General features: G+C 44.2%; 1 protein-coding gene across 1 annotated transcript in view; it reads left to right on the forward strand.

Moving 5' to 3' along the window:
* Positions 1 to 20,768, forward strand: part of LOC130120578 (1-acyl-sn-glycerol-3-phosphate acyltransferase gamma-like) — a 35,404-nt gene extending 14,636 nt beyond the window's left edge. The window contains exons 2-10 of the mRNA XM_056289186.1: positions 1,782 to 1,839; positions 2,018 to 2,250; positions 6,258 to 6,427; positions 7,492 to 7,653; positions 9,295 to 9,448; positions 9,544 to 9,646; positions 15,169 to 15,244; positions 16,788 to 16,986; positions 17,216 to 20,768. Of these exons, the coding sequence (XP_056145161.1) occupies positions 2,073 to 2,250; positions 6,258 to 6,427; positions 7,492 to 7,653; positions 9,295 to 9,448; positions 9,544 to 9,646; positions 15,169 to 15,244; positions 16,788 to 16,986; positions 17,216 to 17,307 (1,134 nt within the window). The 5' untranslated portion in view covers positions 1,782 to 1,839; positions 2,018 to 2,072 and the 3' untranslated portion in view covers positions 17,308 to 20,768. The remainder of the gene's footprint in view (positions 1 to 1,781; positions 1,840 to 2,017; positions 2,251 to 6,257; positions 6,428 to 7,491; positions 7,654 to 9,294; positions 9,449 to 9,543; positions 9,647 to 15,168; positions 15,245 to 16,787; positions 16,987 to 17,215) is intronic.
* The last annotated feature ends 1,945 nt before the right edge of the window (positions 20,769 to 22,713 follow it).

A 22,713-nucleotide genomic window follows, 5' to 3' on the forward strand; every position in this document is an offset into this window, starting at 1 on the left:
AACTAAATCGCTGCATGAAAAGATGAGGGCAAGGTAGATGGCCCTCATTGTATGGCTGATGACAGTCCACCCCGGTCCATCCCTGGACAACTGACAGAACAGAATAAAAGGAACAGATGAAGGAAGGGTGAAAAGAACGCAGATGGGGGCCATAATCAGAGGCTTGGACGGGACTATATGATGGAGAGAAACCCAAAGAGAGCTAAATAGTGGCCGAGTTGTGAGAATGATGAATAACAATAATGTAGGCTGGCTGAAGAGTTGTATTCAGCCCAGACGGAGTTTGATGAGTTGTCGTGGACCAGAAAGCAATACCTCACTGAAGTAATGAGTGTGCATGATAGACGGCTGTGTTAGCTGCTGTGCTCTTTGACACAAACACACGCATGCTTCAAAAGATTATAACTTGTTTTGTCTTTTGAACAAAGACGCACATCCGTCGGTCACGACAGGCTCATTGGCAGATCTACCCTTATTTGTCAAGCAGGAACATAACAATCCTGAAAGCATTTTGGCCCCCTTTATATTTGGAATTGAAAGTCCTAGAGGGTTGGATTAGAACTCGATTGAGGGCCGTCCGGGTGGTGTGGCGGTCTATTCTGTTGCCTACCAACACGAGGATCGCTGCATCGTGTTGGTAGGCCGTGTTACCTCCGGCTTGGTCAGGCGTCCCTACAGACACAATTGGCTGTGTCTGCGGGTGGGAAGCCGGATGTGGGTATGTGTCCTGGTCGCTGCACTAGCGCCTCCTCTGGTCAGTCAGGGTGCCTGGGGAACTGGGGTGAATAGCGTGATCCTCCCACACGCTACGTCCTCCTGGTGAAATTCCTCACTGTCAGGTGAAAAGAAGCGGCTGGCGACTCCACATATATTGGAGGAGGCATGTGGTAGTCTGCAGCCCTCCCCGGATCAGCAGAGAGGGTGGAGCAGCGACCGGAACGGCTCAGAAAATAGGGTAATTGGCCAATTGGGGAGAAAAGGGGGAGGGGGGAGGGAGATCTCAATTGAGGAAGAAAGGTTCAGGTTTAAATGTGCACCCAAGATACAATGAAGATTGAAGATGCAATCACCTGATTCACCTCCAGATGTGGTCAGAGACCCATGCGGCCACTTTTAAAGGTGCTGTGTATAAGATTGTCCTAAAGATATTGTTGCAAAGTAAATGGCTGGTAAGCAGCTCTGATAACCTAATCACTAAAACATATATTGTCATCATACAAGTAGGCAGGCTAGAAATGTGACAACGGTTTCAGGGGAAATGATGCCAGATAATTTTAAGATCTGACATCCATGGCAATTTGCATGCAATGTAATGTCAAGTGTAAATGTAATCTGTCTTTCTCCAGGCATAATGTGGATATGAAATGTGTAATACCTTTGACAGATCAAGGGCAGGAAACGGGAGGCATCAGGGCAGAAATTAAAATTTTCTTGCACACTAGGACTAGGCCACGAGATGGATTCCAAAAATTCTTTGAGATTTGAATAGAGTAGGACTTCTGAACAATGCGTGGTTACTGCCTGAAGTGGGCAGTCATGTCAACCCATTCATGGTATACCAGCATTTCTCAGCTGGCATGTGTTCATTGGTATTGTGGTCAAGATTGATAGAGACTACACATCATATTTCTGCTTCAGTAGCTTCCAAACTCAAACCTATTTGAAGAAAGGAAAACCCCTTTCACCCCTTCTCTGATGAAGAAAGCCTTTTTTGGAGTTATTTTCTCTGGCGGTTCCTGTCCATACTAAGACATTTACCCCAATGCCTCTGTTTTACTCAGGTCCGTAGTATTGGCTGAAGGGCCGTGCAAACGGGGCTTGTAAAAGGATCCCACCGTGGTAAGAACACTGGCATCTTTTGAATCACTTAAAGTACATTTGCTTACAGAAATACTCCAGCATTAACTCTAAGCTATGAAAGGATACATTCTTTTTTTTCCCCCAATCCCATGGCACGTCCCTATCACCCCCACCCCCCGTGCCTGTCTGTTGGCATCTCTGTGTCCGTGTGTCCCAGGTTGGTCCTAGTGTGTGTGGAGAGGAGCCTACTGAGCTCTCCAGGCTCCTCAGCCATGGGTGTGCTAGCCTACCTGAAGAGCCTGTTCATCCTGCAGCTGCTTATGGGCTTTGTGTTCGTGGTGAGCGGCCTCATCATCAACTTCATCCAGCTCTGCACCTGCATCCTCTGGCCCATCAACAAGCAGCTCTATCGCAGAATCAACTGCCGGCTCTCCTACTCCCTATGGAGCCGTGAGTAGATGCCACACAGTACACACCAACATGCAGTCTGTTGGGGGGGTTTTGGGTTTTTTTTTTACATGCATTGTGAGAAAATTGATAGACGAATAATGTAAGAAACACCTATCTGTAGATGACTTGAGGTGGGGAATGACATTTAGGCTGTTCATTTGAGTTTTGTCAGCACCTCAAACAGGGCTCCAGACTAACTTTTTTCAACACTGTCCCAGAACCATCCCAAAAAGTAATTTGAACCATCCCAAAGTCATGTAAACTGTCCCAAATTCTAAACGTTGTCTTTTTACTTTGTTATTGTCATCTCTAGTGGTTATTTTCATAAAAACACACTACTCAGGGGCATCCGGGTAGCATAGCGGTCTATTCCGTTGTCTACACAGGGATCGCCGGTTCGAATCCCTGTGTTACTTCCGGCTTGTTCGGGCATCCCTACAGACACAATTGGCCGTGTCTGCCAGTGGGAAGCCAGATGTGGATATGTGTCCTGGTTGCTGCACTAGCGCCTCCTCTGGTCGGTTGGGGCACCTGTTCGGGGGGAGGGGGAACTGGGGGGAATAGCGTGATCCTCCCACGCTCTACGTCCCCGTGGGGAAACTCCTCACTGTCAGGTGAAAAGAAGCGGCTGACGACTCCGCATGTATCGGAGGAGGCATGTGGTAGTCTGCAGCCCTCCCCGGATTGGCAGAGGGGGTGGAGAAGAGATTGGGACAGCTCGGAAGAATGGGGTAATTGGCCGGGTACAACTGGGGAGGCAAAAAGGGGGGAAATCGGAGGAAAAAAAACCCCACGCTACTCAATTGATTAGGGAATAAATGATTGTATTTCTATTTAAATAATTGCTTTGATTAAAAAAATTCTTGACATTAGTAGTTTTATGTATAAGCTGCTTAGTGTTAGGAAGTTAAACAGGTTATCTGTAAAAACGTCAGCTAATTTATCCTTCAAATAGCTGTGTTTTATCAAACTTGTCAACAAAAACAAAATATTACAAGAACATTTGAACACATCAGAAAAGGTGATAATTTACTTTTGCCCAATACTAATTTTTACTGAACAGAGCTTGAACTTATCATAAGGTTCCGCTAATACGCGCCTAGTCTATTTTTGACGGAAGCTGCGTGCACAGAGGAGATCGAGCCAGGCAGGAAGTCAGACACAGGAACGGCATAGAGCATCGGTCGATCAAATGAGAAGACACGCTCCGTTGCAGCCGGTACCCAGTTCAGTTTGTCATTTGCCAAGAGATCGTTTAAAATAAATAAATAAAATATAAATCCCTTTCGTCCCGGAGGCGTCCCGGGGAGATCTCCGTTCGTCCCAAATATATTTTCTATCATCCCCGGGACGCCATTAGTATTGAGCCCTGGCCTCAAATGAAATTACTACAGCTGTTTCCACATCTGTCTTGGTGCATGTATTGGGTTGCCTGAATTCTCGTTTTTGGTTGCTTTATCTGTCTTATGGGTCATGTATGCAGAGCCAGCAGCATTTACAGCATTGTTGCGTAAGAGGTGACATGACACTACAATGCCCGCAAACCGTCACATGTGGCCTGAGCCTTCACGGTGGAATACAACAGTGTAAATACAGATAATGTCTTAAACTGCCTAAGGTTATACAAGATTAACTTTATAATTCCTGTGTCCTGCCATATCTATTCATTAATGTCCATTGAGAGGCCAGCAGGAATATGTTTAGTGCATTGTCATCTGTCCACGGTGACCAGAGGATCACGGTTTTGGACTTGATTGCTAAAAACAGTTGGAATGCCTTGACTGTGTGACAAATAAATAAGACAGTGTTTTTACATGTTTTCACTAGATGGTTTTTCTGCACCAACGATTTCACCACATCAAGGGAGAATACGGAGGCACTGCTTGCGTATTTGCTTGTGCAGCACCCAAGTCGATTAAATGGGAAATATGGAAAGAAGAAGTTGTTAATATGCAGCGCTCAAGCTAGAAAAATCTACCTAGTAAAAATGTTTTGCCTGTCTGTGGATGCCCAGCCTCCTAGGTGGACCCTCCCATGAAAACGACCCAGTCTGACATGAAATTACAGAGATAATTTCAAAGCCGTTATTAAATTACTTCAAATGTGTTTAATTGTTGCGGTTATCATGATGTAAAATGAATCAAGGTGAATGGCTGCTCTGCTGATTGACTTTCATTCATAAAACAATGGTAAGAAAACATAGCTCAGCCGAGAGAATTTTTTTACTGTACCTACTGAGAGGATTTCCAGCTGTGACTGATTAATCCTACTCTTGAAATTGTTATTTTTATAATGGAGTTTTAACATAGGAGACTGTGGCACTTCCGCGTGGTGGTGAGGCAAATAAGGTGAATTAGTTTTGGTTCATCCAGTGTTCCTCCAGTTCTCCTCTGCTAACAGCAGCAGTGAATGATTTGCTGGCTTGCAAAATAAGCTCAACTTCAAGTTTGCTTTCAAGACTCACACCCTCGCCGGTTCGAATCCCTGTGTTACCTCCGGCTTGGTCGGGCGTCCCTACAGACACAATTGGCCGTGTCTGTGGGTGGGAAGCCAGATGTGGGTATATGTCCTGGTCGCTGCTCTAGCACCTCCTCTGGTCGGTCAGGGCACCTGTTCGGGGGGGGGGGGGGAATAGCGTGATACTCCCACGTGCTACATCCCCCTGGCGAGACTCCTCACTGTCAGGCATGGGCGACATTTGGGTCCCAAAATTGTGGGGGCAAAGATTTTTTTTAATCACACAATTGTATCAATGTAAAAGTACAACTAGTGTGCAATAAACAAAACATGCGGTTCAATGTCAAATTTGTATTTTAAATAAGTGACAAAACTTAACACATTTACTTTTTACATTTTTTTTACCTTTGCTGCAAAATGATGCATATCGAGGATCGCTTTTAAAAAACGTAGTTCTACACGTCCCTTTTCTTTACACAACAACATTTGGAACGTTGCATAACGTTGCCAATGTGTCGGACAGAAATAGAAATGATAAGAACAGACATCTATGTGTTCCACCGTTCGAAACGTTTCTTCTTTGTTGTGGCCAGCAATGCTAAATGCGCGGCACGAGTAACAGAATGCCCAATCAGCGGCGGGCGAGGCTGTACTCAAGGCACGGGTAGGTAACATACCATTCCTTTCCAAATCTCCTCCCTCCTGTTGCTGGGAATAACAGAAGAGGTTGGTAGGGGCCGTTCTCCATGAAATTCAAACGTTTTCCTACACCAAGAACAGGATCTGGAGCTGCAGGTTGTAACACCACGGCATTGCCTGCTTCTCGCTGCTGAACCTGGATCTCTGCATTGTCCACTTCTCGCAGAGATTGCTCTGAAATGTTGCCTGTCTCTGTGAGAGACGCATCATCGTCCTGACGCGATTCTTCATTTTCATTCTCTTGAGCCCGATTGATTTTTGTTTTCTTTGTAAAATAACTTAACAACGTGTTACTGCGTTTGGACATTTTCAATTAGCCTACCATAGCTAGATAACATGGTTCGCTTCAGATCGTTACATTGCCCCCAGCGGCTCTAAGGTGTAATTACAGCAAATAATATTTGTATATTTTTAAATTACATTATGTGATATATTATTTTAATTATTCTTTGTGAGTTAGGGGGGGCATTTGCCCCCCCGTAATGTCGCCCATGCTGTCAGGTGAAAAGAAGCAGCTGGCGACTCCACATGTATCGGAGGAGGCATGTGGTAGTCTGCAGCCCTCCCTGGATTGGCAGATGGGGTGGAGCAGTGACCGGGATGGCTCGGAAGAGTGGGATAATTGGCCAAATACAATTGGGGAGAAAAAGGGGGAAAATTCCTAATAGTATACCGCACAGAACAACAGTCCTTTTACTGGAGAGAATTTAGATCATAGTTGAACCTTTTTTTTTTTTTTTGTCAAAGTCCCTATTGATATTTAAAGTTTTATTATTGTATCATAACTCCGCATAACTCAGTCCTCAGTTTCTGTTGGAAGTGATGGTGTTGTTTGTGTTGCATCCTGGCAGAGCTGGTGATGCTGCTGGAGTGGTGGTCAGGCACAGAATGCACCCTCTACACGGACCAGGCCACGGTGGACAAATTTGGCAAGGAGCATGTCATCATCATTCTCAACCATAACTACGAGATTGACTTCCTCTGCGGCTGGACCATGTGTGAAAGATTTGGCGTGCTTGGGGTCAGTGGCCTCAGTTAGGAACCGAAAATTTGACTTTTTCACGGGGGTGCAGAAAATTGTTTAGCCTCATCGGGCCTGCACATCTCTGGCTGCCAGTTAAAAAAAAAAAAAAACTAATAGGAAAATATGATGCATTTTAATGCTAACAAAAATATTGTAAATGAGACCAGACACATCCGACATTCTGTACTTTCTATAGTGAAACTCCTCATGTGGTTTCTTACCCATGTCAGTGATTTATTATTCATGTGGTTCATATCAGGGAGGGTGAAGTATTTCAGTGCCATTCTTGCCACATATACAGTATTTAACCAGCTCAGGTAAATTAAAAAGAGCCCTTGTAAATTATTGTTTATTTTGTGGTCTGTGATGTACAAAGGTGGTATTCAACTTTGCAATTGTACTTTGTTGTAGTTTTCCAATTTTTTTTTTTGTCCAGCCATTTAAAGTACGCTTGGTGAACTCAAATGACCATAATTTAATGAGTCTATAATGAATTATGTGGATTTTATGCTTCTTTGAAGCGTAAAATTAGAGATGAAGCCCAGTTTGTTGTGGAGATGAACCGTCTCTCAGTGAAATGTCTTGCATTTTTAAAGGAAACCAGCAACAATTAAACGGGGGTGTACGTATTAGTCAGCTAAACTTTTCAGCAGCTGGTTGATTAAAATCCAAGGCTTTATTTCCTTCTGAGACTTTAATGTTGCTTGAGGCTAGTGCTTGAATAAAATTGATCGTTTACTCAATAGAATGAAATTGCAACAGCAATATGAACCATTTAGGTACATATACACAACTGAAAGCAATTTAAAACAACTGACAGTTAAAAGTATTAGTAGCCATTGTTGAATATGAGCGTTTTAGGACCTAGTTTGCTTGGTTGTCATATCTGAAAATGAATTTAAATTGGATCTGGAAGAACACTTTGACAGGGATTATAATCCATTAACCCAAATACAGTGTGAATATAAACCCACTTAACCAGAATACAGTAGGTCATAACACTTAGATCTTAATCGACACTGGATATAAAAATCTGTTGGGCTTGTCTTGTCACCTCCCAGAGTTCAAAGGTGTTGGCCAAACATGAGTTGCTGAAGGTGCCTCTGATTGGCTGGACCTGGTACTTCCTGGAAATCGTCTTTTGCAAGAGGAAGTGGGAGGAGGACAGAGAGACTGTCTTCAGAGGCCTGGATAGGCTTAAAGACTACCCTGAGTTTATGTGGGTAAGTATGGCGTCAAGCGTGTATGTATGAATGTGTCTTTGTGTGTGTGTTAAATTTGAGGGGTTTTTCTCTTCCTCCATTTACTTGTTGCTTTAATGCACATTTAGCTACGGGTGGGTATCGTTAAGATTTTATAATAAGTTAATACTGGGTTTCGGTACCCATCCCTACATTTAATTGAGCATGTTTACAGGCTGGTATCTCAGCAACCAGTGCAAAAGTAGTTTAGATCAGGCTGGTGAAAAGAACAGGCAAAATACATTCAAAACATTTTTGCAAATGGGGCATCTGGGTAGCGTGGTGGTCTATTCCGTTGCCTACCAACATGGGGATTACCGGATCAAATCCCCCATGTTACCTCCGGCTTGGTCGGGCGTCCCTACAGACACAATTGGCCGTGTCTGTGGGTGGGAAGTCAGATGTGGGTATGTGTCCTTGTCGCTGCACTAGCGCCTCCTCAGGTCGGTTGGAGCGCCTGTTCAGGGGGGAGGGGGAACTGGGGAGAATAGTGTGATCCTCCCACACGCTATGTCCTCCTGGCAAAATTCCTCATTGTCAGGTGCAAAGAAGCAGCTGGCGACTCCACATGTATCAGAGGAGGCATGTGGTAGTCTGCAGCCCTCCCTAGATTGGCAGAGTGGGTGAGCAGAGCAGCGAACGGGACGGCTCGGAAGAATGGGGTAATTGGCTGGATATAATTGGGGAGAAAAAGGGAGACCCCCCCCCCAAAAAAGAAAAAAGTTTCGCAAACAACACCGGTATCTGTCATTTTCAGTGCATCTCCTTGATGAGAGCTGTACTGTGGAGCCACTATCCACCAAAGAATGTTCAAGCAGACTGGAGAAAATGGTCACAGAAAGCATCACTTTCCTGTTGCTGTTTGACAAAATCCAGATGGTGCCCTTGCACTGAGTTTGTCTTTTGAATATTCCCCCATTGAGTTTCACATTCTGCAGATCAAATTTCCTTAAAGTTCACCAGCTGCATTTGGGGGAGGGGGTATTTTCTTAATAAATTTACATGAGCGGGACTCTTACAGCATGCCTTGGCAGTGTTACACATTTTGTTTTACTTTGCTATACTTCAGAGCACACAAATAAGGGACTTAATATTCCTAGCATCTTTCTGGGTGACAATATGCCCCACTGTTCCATATGAAGACCGGTGTCAAAATCTATATATAGGTTAGTATGGCAGGACTCATCCCTCATAGACCTTTCTTAGAGGTCCAGAGCACATTGAGTTGCACCAAGCCTTATTTTTCCACTGCACCTCTTAACCAGCTTTCCAAGAGAGCTTAGGCAAATCAGTAGTTGATCAGATTACCTGCAAAAGGCAGACATCAGACCACTGCTGATGACAAAGCCTTGTGTACATGGTGTACATGATGAACAAGTGAGCCACATTATTTTCTGTAGCTGTAATCCTTGTGGCCCACTTAAAGTCATTGAGATAAGTTGGTGTCTTAATTTTAGCATCTTGTTTTCACTAAGTCGCACTTGATCTGTAATTAAACTTAACAAAAACTAGGGTAGGTGATTGGATGAGAGAAAAGAGGTCACTTCAAGTATGTGTAGATCCTAGAGGCGCCCATATATCCCTGTGTTTATGCGTGTTACTTTGCTCTCCTCCACGACACAGTTTCTGCTGTATTGCGAAGGCACCCGCTTTACTGAGAAGAAGCACCAAATCAGTATGCAGGTGGCGGAGAGTAAAGGCCTGCCCAAACTCAAATACCATCTTCTACCCCGGACCAAGGGCTTCACCACTACCCTCAAATGTCTCAAGGGCACAGGTACGCGCACAGGAGACATGCTCTCAGAATTGTATTATTTCTGCATCATCAAACCACATGAGACTGATTATTTTAAACCTTTTTTTTGCTCACAGTCACTGCAGTTTATGATGTGACACTCAACTTCAAAGACAAGCAAACTCCAACTCTGCTGGGCATCGTCAATGGCAAGAAATACAAAGCAGACCTGAGTGTGAGGTGGGTACGGCCGAACACCAGCCTTTAGACTTATAATTCATTATACGACAATTACAGTGATGATGCTTTATGCTGCCTGCTTTATGAGTTCCTATTACATGGAAACTCATGATGTATTTTACACATTTTGGCCTCCTACCAAGCGCATTTTTGTGTCATAACAATGGCACAATGGATAGTGAAAAATTCTCAAAATGTTGGACTGCTGCCTATCACGTTCATGGTCTCGGAACAATAACTTCTTTTGATGGCTGGGGCAGTCCCCTCCAAACAAGAGAAGAGACTCCAAGAAAGTTGAATCAGTTCATCTGGGCACAACATTTAATGGGAAAAATGTTTCATCATTCATCTAAGTGACTTCTTCAGTCTCAACTGACTGCAGGTATCCCCACCCTTATAAACAGCACATTTGCATAACAGCAGCAACCAACGATCGGTTTCGTATGTAAATTGCTATGACCACTATCTAGTGTTACAATAGCCATGTGTACTATTCACAGAGGTTTGGGGAATAGTTGCATTCACAACATTGTAAGATGACGACAGATGTACTCTTAGCCCCCTCTCCTCGGTTCAGGGATAGTTGTTTCCTCTTCACATAGATAGCCTCTTTGACTCCCTGTTCAAACCAGCATTCCTCTCTATCAAGGATGTGCACATCCTCATCCTTGAAAGAGTAGCCACTGGCCTGTAGATGGGTGTAGACTATGGAGTCCTGGCCTGACGTGTTAGCTCATCTGTGTTGTGCTATTCTCTTTGTCAGCATCTGTTTGATTTGGAAAGAAGAGACTGAACAATGGACAGAGGACAGACCTGTTTCCATTGAGATCACTGATGCCCTTGTAAAAGGGCTGAGGAAAAAAAGCCTGTCTCTTGTCCTTCAAAGCATAATGCGTAAAGTATAATGTTTCTTTACAACATGATCCACATATTTCATTCACATATTTCATTGCAACACATGCAATTGTGATGGACAGGTTGACTGACAGATCAAGCAGGAGTCTCTGTGGACTATGACAGGGGTTCCCAAACTTTTCCATGCCAAGGCCCCCCAAATAGCATTAGCCTCTGGTCGGGGGCCCCCTTTTTGCAAGATGTCTTTAGAAACCCATCGACAATACTACGGCAAATGTTAAAAAGAAAGGGAAAAAAAACTCCTGAATATATTTCCTTACTTTTGTTAATGCAATAATGACATTTATACTTCAAATTTGAATCCTTCCATTATATTGAATATTTCTGTTTTCCATTATAAGCATTTCTTGTTATAAAATATATTTGATCGTAATATACATAATAATTCAATTTATTTTTCAAAAAAATTTTTTTTAGCATTTTCCCTCATCTTCCCTCCATTTTGCTGAGGCCCCCTTGGCGTCCCCCTATGGGGCCGCGGCCCCCACTTTGAAAACCACTGGACTGTGATGTTTGCGGATGACATTGTGATCTGTAGTGAGAGTAGAATGCAGGTTGAGGAGAGTCTGGAGAGGTGGAGGTATGAACTGGAGAGAAGAAGAATGAAAGTCAGTAGGCACAAGATGGAATACATATGCGTGAATGAGAGGGAGGACAGTGGAATGGTGAGGATGAAAGGAGTAGAGGTGATGAAGGCGTATGAGTTTAAATACTTGGGGTTGACTGTCCAAAGTAACGGGGAGCGCGGAAGAGAGGTGAAGAAGAGAGTACAGGCAGGGTGGGGTGGGTGGAAAAGAGTGTCAGGGTACCAGCAAGAGTTAAAGGGAAGGTTTGAAGGAAGTTTGCAGGGTTGAAAAATGGAATGATGACCGCCTTCCAGCACATTGGTCTTGAAGCTGTTGACCGTTAGCTTATGAACATTTCCCAGGCACACTTCTCCCACTACCACCCAGCCAAGGTCTAGGCGTTGTGCGAATTGAGCGTTGTGTGGCCCATTAATCTGCTGTCTCACCTTGTGCACTCTCAGAAGGTTTCTTCCGAAAAGCAACAGAATTTCTGCTTTCGGATCTAGTTCCGAGAGGTGTTTGGCGATATGGTGAAGATGGGGTTGGTGTAGCACGGCACTTGGTGTTGGACTCTGAACGATTATTCAGGATCTCACTACACTCAATGAGTGGTAGGAGAGAAATGACCGCTTTGCCATCTACAGATTCGACTTGGAATCCTTCAGCACGTCTCCCTGACGTTTCTACTAAATCAGAGCAGGTTCTCAGCTGATATGGGAATGGTTTGCCTTCTACACCAAAGAGATTGAAGAACTCTGGTTTGGCCAGTGAGTGATTGCTCTGGTCATCCATTATCATGTAGGCGTTGATAGCCTTGTGCCTAGCATCCTTGGATATACCTGTGAGGCAGATCTTTGCACAGGACCAGCTCCATTGGCCTGCACCGCAAACCTCTGTACAGCTTGAGCTAACGACAGCCGGGTTAGCATTGGCTTCTCTCTCCCCGCCGTTCTCTTGGGACAGTGAAGCAGCCTTTGGGATTTGAGGTGGCAGAGCAGGATGCATGGCTGTGTCATGGTAGGTGCTGTCGCATTCCAGGCATTTCACTGATGACTTGAAATCCTTGGCAAGGTGTGAGGTGGACGCACAGCATCTGAAACATAGTATACCTTTCTCCTTGAGGAAGGTCATTCTCTCGTCAGTTGGTTTGTTTCTAAATGCCCCACAATCCTATTGTGATTGTGGGTTGTTGTGCACTGGGCAGGTCTTGGCTGGGTCATCATTTGTTAGTTTTTTGATTCTCACTGTGGATACATGTATTTTGTGTACTGAGAAAGTTCTGTTATTGTTGAATTTCTTCAAGGTGAGTCTCTCAGGTTTGGTAGAGGTTGCAGTGCTCCCTTGATGCATGAAGCTGGGATCGTTCCGTTTTTTGTTTTTTTTTGGCTTCATAACACACGAATCTGCAGAAGTACTCAAAAGGGAGGGAACTGACCATTGTTCTCTTCTTTGTATCTCGAGTCAGTAGTCAACCGTTTTCCCTGAAGTCCAAAAGGTAGTTTTTCTGAGATTGGCGAGATGCTTCGTGAGGTGTCCAAATACGACAGACCTGTGAGATAGCCATCTTCCTGGGCACCAAGGATTTCAGTCAGCAAGTCGCAGAGCTCGCGAAGCTTGGCATGGTCTCTGGTGGTGAGCTTTGGGAAACTCTCCAACCGCTGAAAAAGTGACTTCTCTATAATCTCTGAGGTGGCGTAACACTTGCGGAGATGTTCCCAAGCTTTGTGTAGTGCCTCAGTGGGATTGCCAATATACACCGAGCGTATGCATTTTATGTATTCACATGACTCCTTGCCAAGCCACTTTGTCATGAGGTCAAGTTGCTGGGCTGCACTCAAGTGCACTTCTAGTTCTGCATCTATTTTATTTTTTTCTAACTGTGCTTAGGCATCTATTCTCTTTTTCAGCGTCTCTAGCGCTTGCCTTCAAATCCTTATTAGCTGACTAGCTTCAGCTTTATTCGCTGTGATGCGTATGCTGCTCTTATCTTAGCTGCCTCGGCCTTAGCCCTGTGCTGAACGAAGAGACTAATGATCTTACACTTGAGGTTGATGATTTTACACTTTTGGAAGCCATTTTGATACTTTGCAAACACTGATCTCATGTCTTGTCACTTTAGTGTTCTTGTAAGGGCGTAAGAACCGCAGACTAAACATGAAGCTAAACTCCACTCAAAATGAAGAAAGAGTCATCATTGTAGTTGCAGAAACATTTACTGGTAAATCCTTCACATTGACATGGAGTGAAAACTGCAGGATAATAAAAATACAGAAAAGGAAAATGCACTAAGCCTTGTGTTATTTTTTACAAACTTAGAATTGTACTGGAATTAGTATTACAAAGGCATGAACTACCTTGTATATACTTGTAAATACAACATTTTTAAATCTTAATCTATTAAACACCTTTTCATCAAATGAACTTTAACATGTAAATAATGAAATACAACAACTTACGACATTGATTCATCAGTCCTTGTGTGTAGATGCGAATAGATCCATGTACTGACTAACGCATATGGCTTCCCCTGCATTTCCGGCATTTCCTGGTCTGACTGACAGGAAGTGATGTGCTGACTCACAGGAAGTGATGTGTAACTCTATAAACATTTTTTTAACAAATGATACAATTCAGTACAAAGCATTAGAAAGCAGTAATTAACATTACAAAATAACATGTCTTGTAGACATCACAACTGCATTTATGGGAGAACCAAATGCAGCAGGGAAATTATGTTCACTTTCCGACCTGTCAGTCAGTGGCAAACACACTCACCACCGCTTTCCTAAGAGGGAGATGGGCAGAAAAACTGAAGACATTCAAAGCAGAATTCAACAGGACATTTGCCGAGTTTGAGACTCAGAAATTCAGGGTTGAGCTTTTTACAAATCCATTTTCAGTTGATGTGAACAGCGCTCCTGAACGCTTACAATTAGAACTGATTGAATTACAGTACAATGGTGCACTGAAGGCCAAGTTTGATTCTATTGGGGCAAGTGAGTTTGCACCATTCATCTCCCAAACACGATGCCAAAGGTCCACCTTTGTGCCCTGAGCATGTTTGGGAGCACTTGTTTGTATGATCAAATGTTCTCTAATGAAGATCAACAAGTCCTCTCACAGATTCCACCTCACAGATAAAACATCTTGCTTCCATTCTGAAAGGGGCTACAGCTCAGGACTTTAAGCCAAGAATTGATAAACTTGCATCAAAGAAAAGCTGTCAGGTGTCTGGAAATAGGCCTGTCTATGTAGCATACCAATACTGATGCATCATATTTAGGTCCGTGAAATAGGCTGCATGTTTGCTTGACTGCAAGGTTTTTGTACGTTTTAGCGTTTTATGTGCAGCCGATTGCATACCAGAAGGCTAGGCTGTATGGGACGTGTAAACTACATGATTAAAAATCCTTTACTTTTATTTTTCATTAAATGCCCCACACTTCCATTGAGTTGTCATATTCAGGCCTGTGATACGGTTTATGTGACACTTGAAGAAATATGGGCAAGAACAAAATTAAAGATTCATTACTTTGCTTTTACATCAGGATGTATTTTGTTTTATTAAATGCCCTACATGACCATTGAGTTGTGATATTCAGGCCTGTGAAACAGATTGTCGTGAGATGGCTGCATGGTAGCCTACTTGTAAAAATGTAATCAGAATGCATTATTTTGCTTGACTATGCTATGATGGCTAAGCAAAAATTTTTGTTGACTTTTTTAGGGCCATATGTGGACCAAATTGTAAATGAGAAGGCTATATGGGACATGCATCAATATAATCAAAGATATTTTATTTTTATTTTTTCGCTGAAATAAAAGCATGTCGTTAAATTACATGCCTGGTCCTTGATGTGATTCTCATTTCCCGGTATGGCCCTTAGTGAGACTGACACCGTCATAGCCGCAGAGCTGAAAGAAGTAATGGTTTGGGCTGCCCCCTGGTGGTCAGATATTGCTACAGCAGACTTGGGACAACATGACAATGGACTGATATTTCTCTTGCTGTCTCCCCGTCTCTCCCTCCGTCCTGTGCAGGCGGTTCCCTGTGGAGGACATCCCTGATGATGAACAGGAGTGTGCCAACTGGCTCCACAAGCTCTACCAGGAGAAGGTAAGACCCAAAGGCTCAATCTAAACATCACAAATACTTTGCTCTTATGGTAGTGCTGCATCAAGCAATGCATCAGGAAAACAAATTCTCAACGATTGGCATGGTACCTACCAATTATATATTGTATATTTTTTAATTTTTCATATGTGTAAATAAAGAAACAAGTGTGACAGTGGTAAGGTGTGTTGTAGGAGTGACGGATGGGTTCAAGGTGGAGGTGGGATTACATCAAAGATTGGCTCTGAGCCCATCGTTGTTTGCAATAGTGATGGACAGGTTGACGAACGAGATCAGGCAGGAGTCTCGGTGGACTATGATGTTCGCAGATGACATTGTTATCTGTAGTGAGAGTAGGGAGCAGGTTGAGGAGAGCCTGGAGAGGTGGAGGTATGCACTGGAGAGAAGAGGAATGGAAGTAAGTAAGAGCAAAATGGAATACATATGCGTGAATGAGAGAGAGGACAGTGGATTGGTGAGGATGCAAGGAGTAGAGGTGGCGAAGGTGGATGGGTTTAAAAGAGAGTGCAGGCAGGGTGGTGTGGGTGAAGAAGAGTGTTGGGCATGAAGGGTACCAGAAGGGAAGGTTTACAAGATGGTAGTGAGACCAGCTATGTTATATGTGGCACTGATGAAAAGACAGGAGGCGGGGCTGAAGGTGGCAGAGTTGAAGATGCTAAGATTTCCATTGGGGGTGATGAAAAAGGACAGGATTAGGAACGAGTATATTAGAGGGACAGCTCAGGTTGGAGCTGTCCCTCTAAGAGAGGCAAGATTGAGATGGCTTGGACATGTGTGGAGGACAGATGCTGGGTATATTGGGAGAAGGATGCTGAATATGGAGCTGCCAGGCAAGAGGAAAAGATGAAGGCCAAAGAGGAGGTTTATGGATGTGGTGAGTGAAGACATGCAGGTGGCTTGCGTGACAGAGGAAGCTGCAGAGGACATGAAGAGATGGAAACAGATGATCCACTGTGGCGACCCCTAACGGGAGCAGCCAAAAGAAGAAGACTGTAATGCAGCCTTAAAGTCCAGGGAATGACAACATTTAAGTTTTATCAGGATATTATGAGAACTGAATTCCCAGATGATATCTACTCTCATATCACTATATCAATTTTATTTTGAGATATTGCCCAGCTCTGCTATGCATTTTCACACATAAGTACATAGCATAAGTGGAATGGAGACATGTCTGTTAAGTTCTGATCTCTAAGTAAACCTTTGTGACAGATGACATTCAAAAATCAGCAGGAAACAGCCTATTCCAAAACATCCCACCATGCAAGTGCCTCAAATTTTTCAACAGACTAAAGTCATCATTCCAGCACACAGGTAGCTGACTTTTGTTTGATAGTCATTTTGGTTCTTTCTAAGTCACAGAGGGGCCACTGTCCTCCCTCTAGGAAACTTTAAAACCGTAGGTAGCTGTACATACTTAGTCACAGGCAAACCATGATATTCAGGTTTAAATGGTGTTTTTTTTTAAATAAGAATGGTGTATTTTTTAAATAAAGATCTAACTCTCCATCTGTGTCATTGCCAGGATGCCCTACAGGAGCACTATCACAAGGAAGGCAGCTTCCCGGGCCCCACAATCATCCCACACCGCAGGCTGTGGACACTGCTGAACTTCCTGTTCTGGGCAACTCTGTTGCTCTCGCCCCTCATCAACTTTGCCTGTGGGGTGGCCGTCAGTGGCTCCCCCCTCCTCATTATCGGCTTCATCCTCTTCCTCATTGTAGGTATGTGCCTCTGCTGCCAGAGATCTGGCCATTCATAACACCAATGCTGCAGTTCATCCCTCCAGCAGATCGAGGGTAGACCTGCTAACAAGTAGCATTTGTACAGTAGTCCCAATCTGGCAGTAAAGGTAAAAGACTAGAAATTGCTAGTGTCAAGGAACACTGTTGATATTAAAACTGCATTTCCTAACGTCCCCTGCCTTCCCCCCCCCCTTTTTTTTTTGGTCAGCATCCGTAGCGATTCGTCGCCTCATAGGCGTCACTGAGGTGAAGAAAACGGGCTCCAGCTACGGCAACCAGGAGGCCAAGAAACAAAACTAGACCACCCTGTCCCGCCCTCAGCGTGCGGCCGTCTCTGTCCGGTGCCAGTGCGGCCGCCCCGTGGTTCCCCCTCCCTCTACTCCAATCTCCCCCTGCTGGGACGTCTGTCCAGTAGGCTGGGGGAGGGGGCTCAAACCTATTACACATAGAGACCAGAGTTAGAGATATCATTAATGACAATAGACAGAGAAAGATGACGACGGGCAGAGAGAGGGAGCACAAGGGAACAAACGCCCGTGGTCAGTAGACGTAGACGGTCTGTGGACCTAGCTCTCTGGTGTAGGTGAGAAGACGAGGACTAATTGGACATTGAAGATGGGGGAGGTGCAGTATTCCTTCCCCATGCTCCTCCCCCCCTCCCCTTTTGACCCCAACTACCCTGCCGTCCTCTCCGACTTCCTGTTTAAAAAAAATAAAAATAATAATGCCCCCGTTCAGCTTTCAATCCTGATCCCTTGGAGGTCACATGGAGAGCAAATTAGCCCATATCCCGCACTGCGCAGTCTGACCTCTGCTTCCCATCACGTTTTCCACTCGCCAGCCAACCAGGAAAAGAGGCCAAAAGCACTCGTCTTCTTGCCCTTGGAACACAGGCTTGTCAGCAGCTTATCCTTTTCACCTTTATGTTCGTCTCGCGTGGGGGGAGGGGGGGGGTCATGTGTGTTTCTACAGTTGTAAGTTAATGTGGTTTACTTTAGCGGTGACCTCACTTAACATACAGTATGTCTCCCTTCCTTCCGCTTGTTAGCTGGGACTTGTAATGGGAATCAGTGCCTTGTGGCCCAGCCTGGTTCCCTGTTTTTGTTTTGTTTTGTTTTTTACCATGTGGGTTTTTACTTTTAAACCTATGTCCATTTTCTGCTGTTTGGTAATACTCCCGGATACCTTTAACCATTAGGCAGTATTTGACCGAGCCAGATGTCAGTGACGGTATTGATCGAGTTGCATTTCCAGCGCTTTGCTGTGGGTGGCAGCAGAGACGGGAGCATTACAGAGTTTTTAGACAAACTAAGTGAGAGGTTAGTGTCTGTGTGAACAAACTTAGTCAGAGCTTCGAATCCTATAAGTGGTCCTAAGAGGATGCTCTCAGTCTGTTACAGGTTCTGTATTGGCAGCCGTCGACATGTCACAAGACCATCGCCCTCAAATTTCATTTGTTTTTGGGGTGTTTTTTTTTTCTCTCCCCTCCAACTTTCAAACACTTGTACACAACTCGTCACTTGCACGTTTATTGCCAGGGACTTTTAGGATGACTCGCTGATCATTAGACAGTCTCAAATCCCTCTGATGTGATCTTTCTAACCACCATTGTCAGTCCATACACTGGAAATATTCAGCAAAACCACCACCCCCGCCCCCCCATCAATGTTCTGGAGTCAATGTAAAGTGCTGCTGCAGCCACTACAACGTGAGCCGTGTAGTGTTTTACAGTAACAAGCCACCTACTGTCCTGGCCTAGCCTGGCAGCTGTTGGCGTTGTGTGGTTTAGATCATACAGTTGTGACGTTCAAACCTTTGCCTTAAATTCAAGCTTGCTCAGGCAAGGGATTTCTCCTTTTTCCTTTTCCTACCTCCCCTTTTTAAGCCCGCTCACCCCTCTTTACCTCCCCGCACCCTTGTTTTTAACTTTGCTATCACCTGTGAGGATGTACACACTCTGGTCCCTGGTGCGACAGTTAGTGCACTGTTTGAGGCGAAAGAAATGAGCGTATTTAGCTGATTTAAGAGCACCAAAGTTCGTTTTTTTTTTCATATATATATATATATATATGCGGCATGGTGGCGCAGTGGTTAGCACAGTCGCCTCACAGCAAGAAGGTCCTGGGTTCGAGCCCTGGGGTAGTCCAACCTTGGTGGGTCATCCCGGGCCGTCCTCTGTGTGGAGTTTGCATGTTCTCCCCGTGTCTGCGTGGGTTTCCTCCGGGGGCTCCAGTTTCCTCCCACAGTCCAAAGACATGTAAGTGAGGTGAATTGGCCTTACTAAATTGTCCCTAGGAATGAATGTGTGTGTGTGTGTGTGTGTGTGTGTGTGTGTGTGTGTGTGTGTGTGTGTGTGTGTGTGTGTGTGTGTGAGTGAGTGAGTGAGTGTGTGAGTGATGGCCTGGTGGCCTGTCCAGAGTGTCTCCCTGACGCCCAATGACTGCTGGGATAGGCTCCAGCTTCCCCTCGACCCTGAGAGCAGGATAAGTGGTTCAGATAATGGATGGATGGATATATGTATATATAAATGGTCACCTAGGTGGCTGTTGCTTTGTATTGGCCTCCCCTTGACGCTGACCACACACTCTTGCTCAATGATATCGAAGCTGCTGACAGAACGTGTCCCAAGCAGCTTTTCCCTGTTCCATTTCTGTCTCTTGCTACCAGGTCGACACAGTGACCCATAGGCTCAGACACGGCTAATGAATCCATATTCCACTACATTTCACCTTTTTTTTTTTTTTTAATCCCATTCATAAGAGGTGTCCTCATTTCTGCTGTGACTCCAATTAAAACACTGGCTGCAGAGTGAGGGTTGGTCCCCTGGTCCTGAACGCAAACCGGTCGGAGGATTTGGAGTGACTACTTGGTGTCCGGCGCTCTCCTTGCACCTCCCGCGCGGCATGTAGTATGAATTATTCTGATTTTTTTTTTTGTATGTTGTCATGTCATCACAATCTCTACACCATCATTGTGTGCGTGTGTGTGTGTGTGTGTGTGTGTGTGTGTGTGTGTCTCCCCTAGAGTTTCCAGCCCCGCCGAAGCTCTTTCCACCGTTCATATTTAGTCGTTGGGAATAATTTATTTTCTAGAGTTTAATGATTTTAACCAGGAGAGATTTCATGCAAGCCTTAATAGACAGTGCTGCTTTACTCGTTCTTCGTGTGATTATGTAGACGCTCTCTGAGCTCGTGGCAGTAGCAAAGTGTTGAAGAGGAAAAAGAAGCAATAAAAAATTTTTAAAAAAACCTGACCCTCCCCCCCTTTCCAAAATGAGCAAGCTGTCAAACCATTTGCTCATGTGAGCCGCCCCACGTCAGGATTTAAGGCGTCATTTAAAAAAAAAAAGATAAAGAAAGATATCTGCTTTCGGCTCGCGGCCCAGAAGTTCCTGTTTTTATTAAAAAGTCGTTAGCCCGAACCGCTAGTGCAATCCCAACCCTCCTTTGGGGGTAGGAGAAGGGCTGGAACTGCACAACACAGTTTTGTTTCAGAGGAGGCTTTTCAGACTTTATTTGGTGCGTTTCCGTAACGAGGAATCGTATTGTGACTAATGATCTAATCATTTGTGATCGTATTTCTTAAATCTTATTGATACGGTTGAAAACAATTGACACGGCAATCAGACCTCTTTTCGGCTCAAAGTTATTCACTTGACGGCACCTCTCAAGACAGCTTTTATTTCTTTCTTTTTTTTCTAAGTCTTATTTGTATCTGTTTTCTTCAATTAAACAATTAAGAATATTAAAGAATTCAACCAAAAAAAAAAGTGATTCTTATCTTTTCATTCATTTGGGTTTTGTGTGAGTTTCTCGGCGCACACCGCAGTTGGCCTGTTTGGCAGCGGGACCGTGGCACAGTGTGGTAACGGGGGGGGGGGCAGGTGGGTGTAGTCCATACATGTCAGAGGGGCTGCGCGGCTTGTAGTTTCACTCACATCTTCCTTCATGCACATGACTGTTCTTCACAGAGGCGCGGTCCACGTCCATCATCCCTCATTTGTCATCGCATCCGACACCAGTCCAGTAGATCCCCACCGGACCCTGCTGTCGGTCTTAGCCTGCTGAGCTATGAAGACACACAGCGGCTTGTGTGAGTGTCTTGAAAAGATGTACAAAGTGAACTGTGTACATAATGTTGATTATGAATGTTACTAAAAACACTTTTAGAATCGAATAAAAAAATGTACTTAGCTGTTCCCTTGCTATACATCTTTATGAATGACAGCCCATGCACTGGGGCTGCTACCAAATGTAGCGCGGGGGTCAACAGCTGATGAACAGCCCGCTTCCGGGGCATGATGTCTGAAAATACCTGCAAAGATTATGCTCAGCGCTAGCTCCCTTTTATTTATTTATTTATTTATTTACCTGTCCCATCTACTTGTTTATTTTTGAGCTGTGAATACCCTCAGCGACTCTTGTCGACCAGAAACCCGAGACGGGTTCGTTACATAGACTATTCCTATGTTGACTCTTTATGGACGATGACTTTGTAATAGACCGTGATTTCTTACAGCCTAACACTGTAGAGCTATTACTTCTTGCATGATGTGCGTTGTTGCACAGTCACTGAACCGAGTTGACTGACTCAGGGATTCTTCCACAGACTGGCAATGGATCAGCTGTTGCATTCACTCTGGATTTGAATCTGAATAAAAAGGCTCACTGAGGAAGCTAAAAGAGTTTGATTCGGGTTGATTTTTGTCAATATGCCTTTTGTGGTAATGTGTTAATGAAAATGAATATAAGGAACAGTTGGATTGCTCTTGGATAGATTAACCTGTGGCTTTAAGGTTCGCCTTACACATGAACGCTTTCACTACGTCTGTTGTTAACTTGATATCACATTTCAAATGATGTGTACCATCTTTATCTGTGGAAACTGATGGGGCTGCAGGCCTTCGGCCACACAGCCAGATGTTCACACAGCCAGATGTTCAGTAAGTCAAACATGAGAGCAAAGGTTGGTGTTGAAGACCATGAAGGTGGTTTGACTTCCATCATGTCTATGGACCCAAAGACAAATGGAAATTGCGTTGAATGAGTACATCATGGGGGGGGGGGGCTGAAATGTTTCTAATGGCCTGCAGAGCATGGAAATCAAAAGGTAGGCTATGTCACTGTCTGCTTTTGTGAAAGGTTGCATTAAACTTGATTAATAAAATTTGAGGATTTCATGGTATTATTTCACATTCAGCTCAAAATGTTTTGTCAAAATCTATGAAGCTGTCCTTCTAGAATTGTTTTTCCTTTGTTACAAAATATGCCAGCTATAAAACAGATATGTAACAATATACATTTGTAACAGTACATTTGTAACAAAACTATGTATGTAAGAAATTATATTTGTAACTATATATATATATATATATATATATATATATATATATATATATATATATATAGTAGTGCAGTACAGCAACTCTGGAGAATGATCCAACACTGGCAGGAGGCAGGCAGTGTCCTCAGTAGCTGACAGTTGTTCTGTCTGGGCGGGATTGGCAGGAGAAGGAACATGTGGCGGGATACACTGTGCTAGGCAGATGTGGCGATGTGCATCAGGGGACAAGGCGTCCATGACGATGAGTGTGGACGAGTGCCTGTGGTGGCCACACCCAAGAGATGGATTCAGTACTCGATGGATTACAACATGTTTGAGGAATAGTCCCCAAATATGGAAAACTATTTTAGGAGGGCTACGTCA

The sequence above is a fragment of the Lampris incognitus genome, chromosome 11, assembly GCF_029633865.1.
Source record: "Lampris incognitus isolate fLamInc1 chromosome 11, fLamInc1.hap2, whole genome shotgun sequence".
In the NCBI taxonomy this organism is placed as follows: Eukaryota; Metazoa; Chordata; class Actinopteri; order Lampriformes; family Lampridae; genus Lampris; species Lampris incognitus.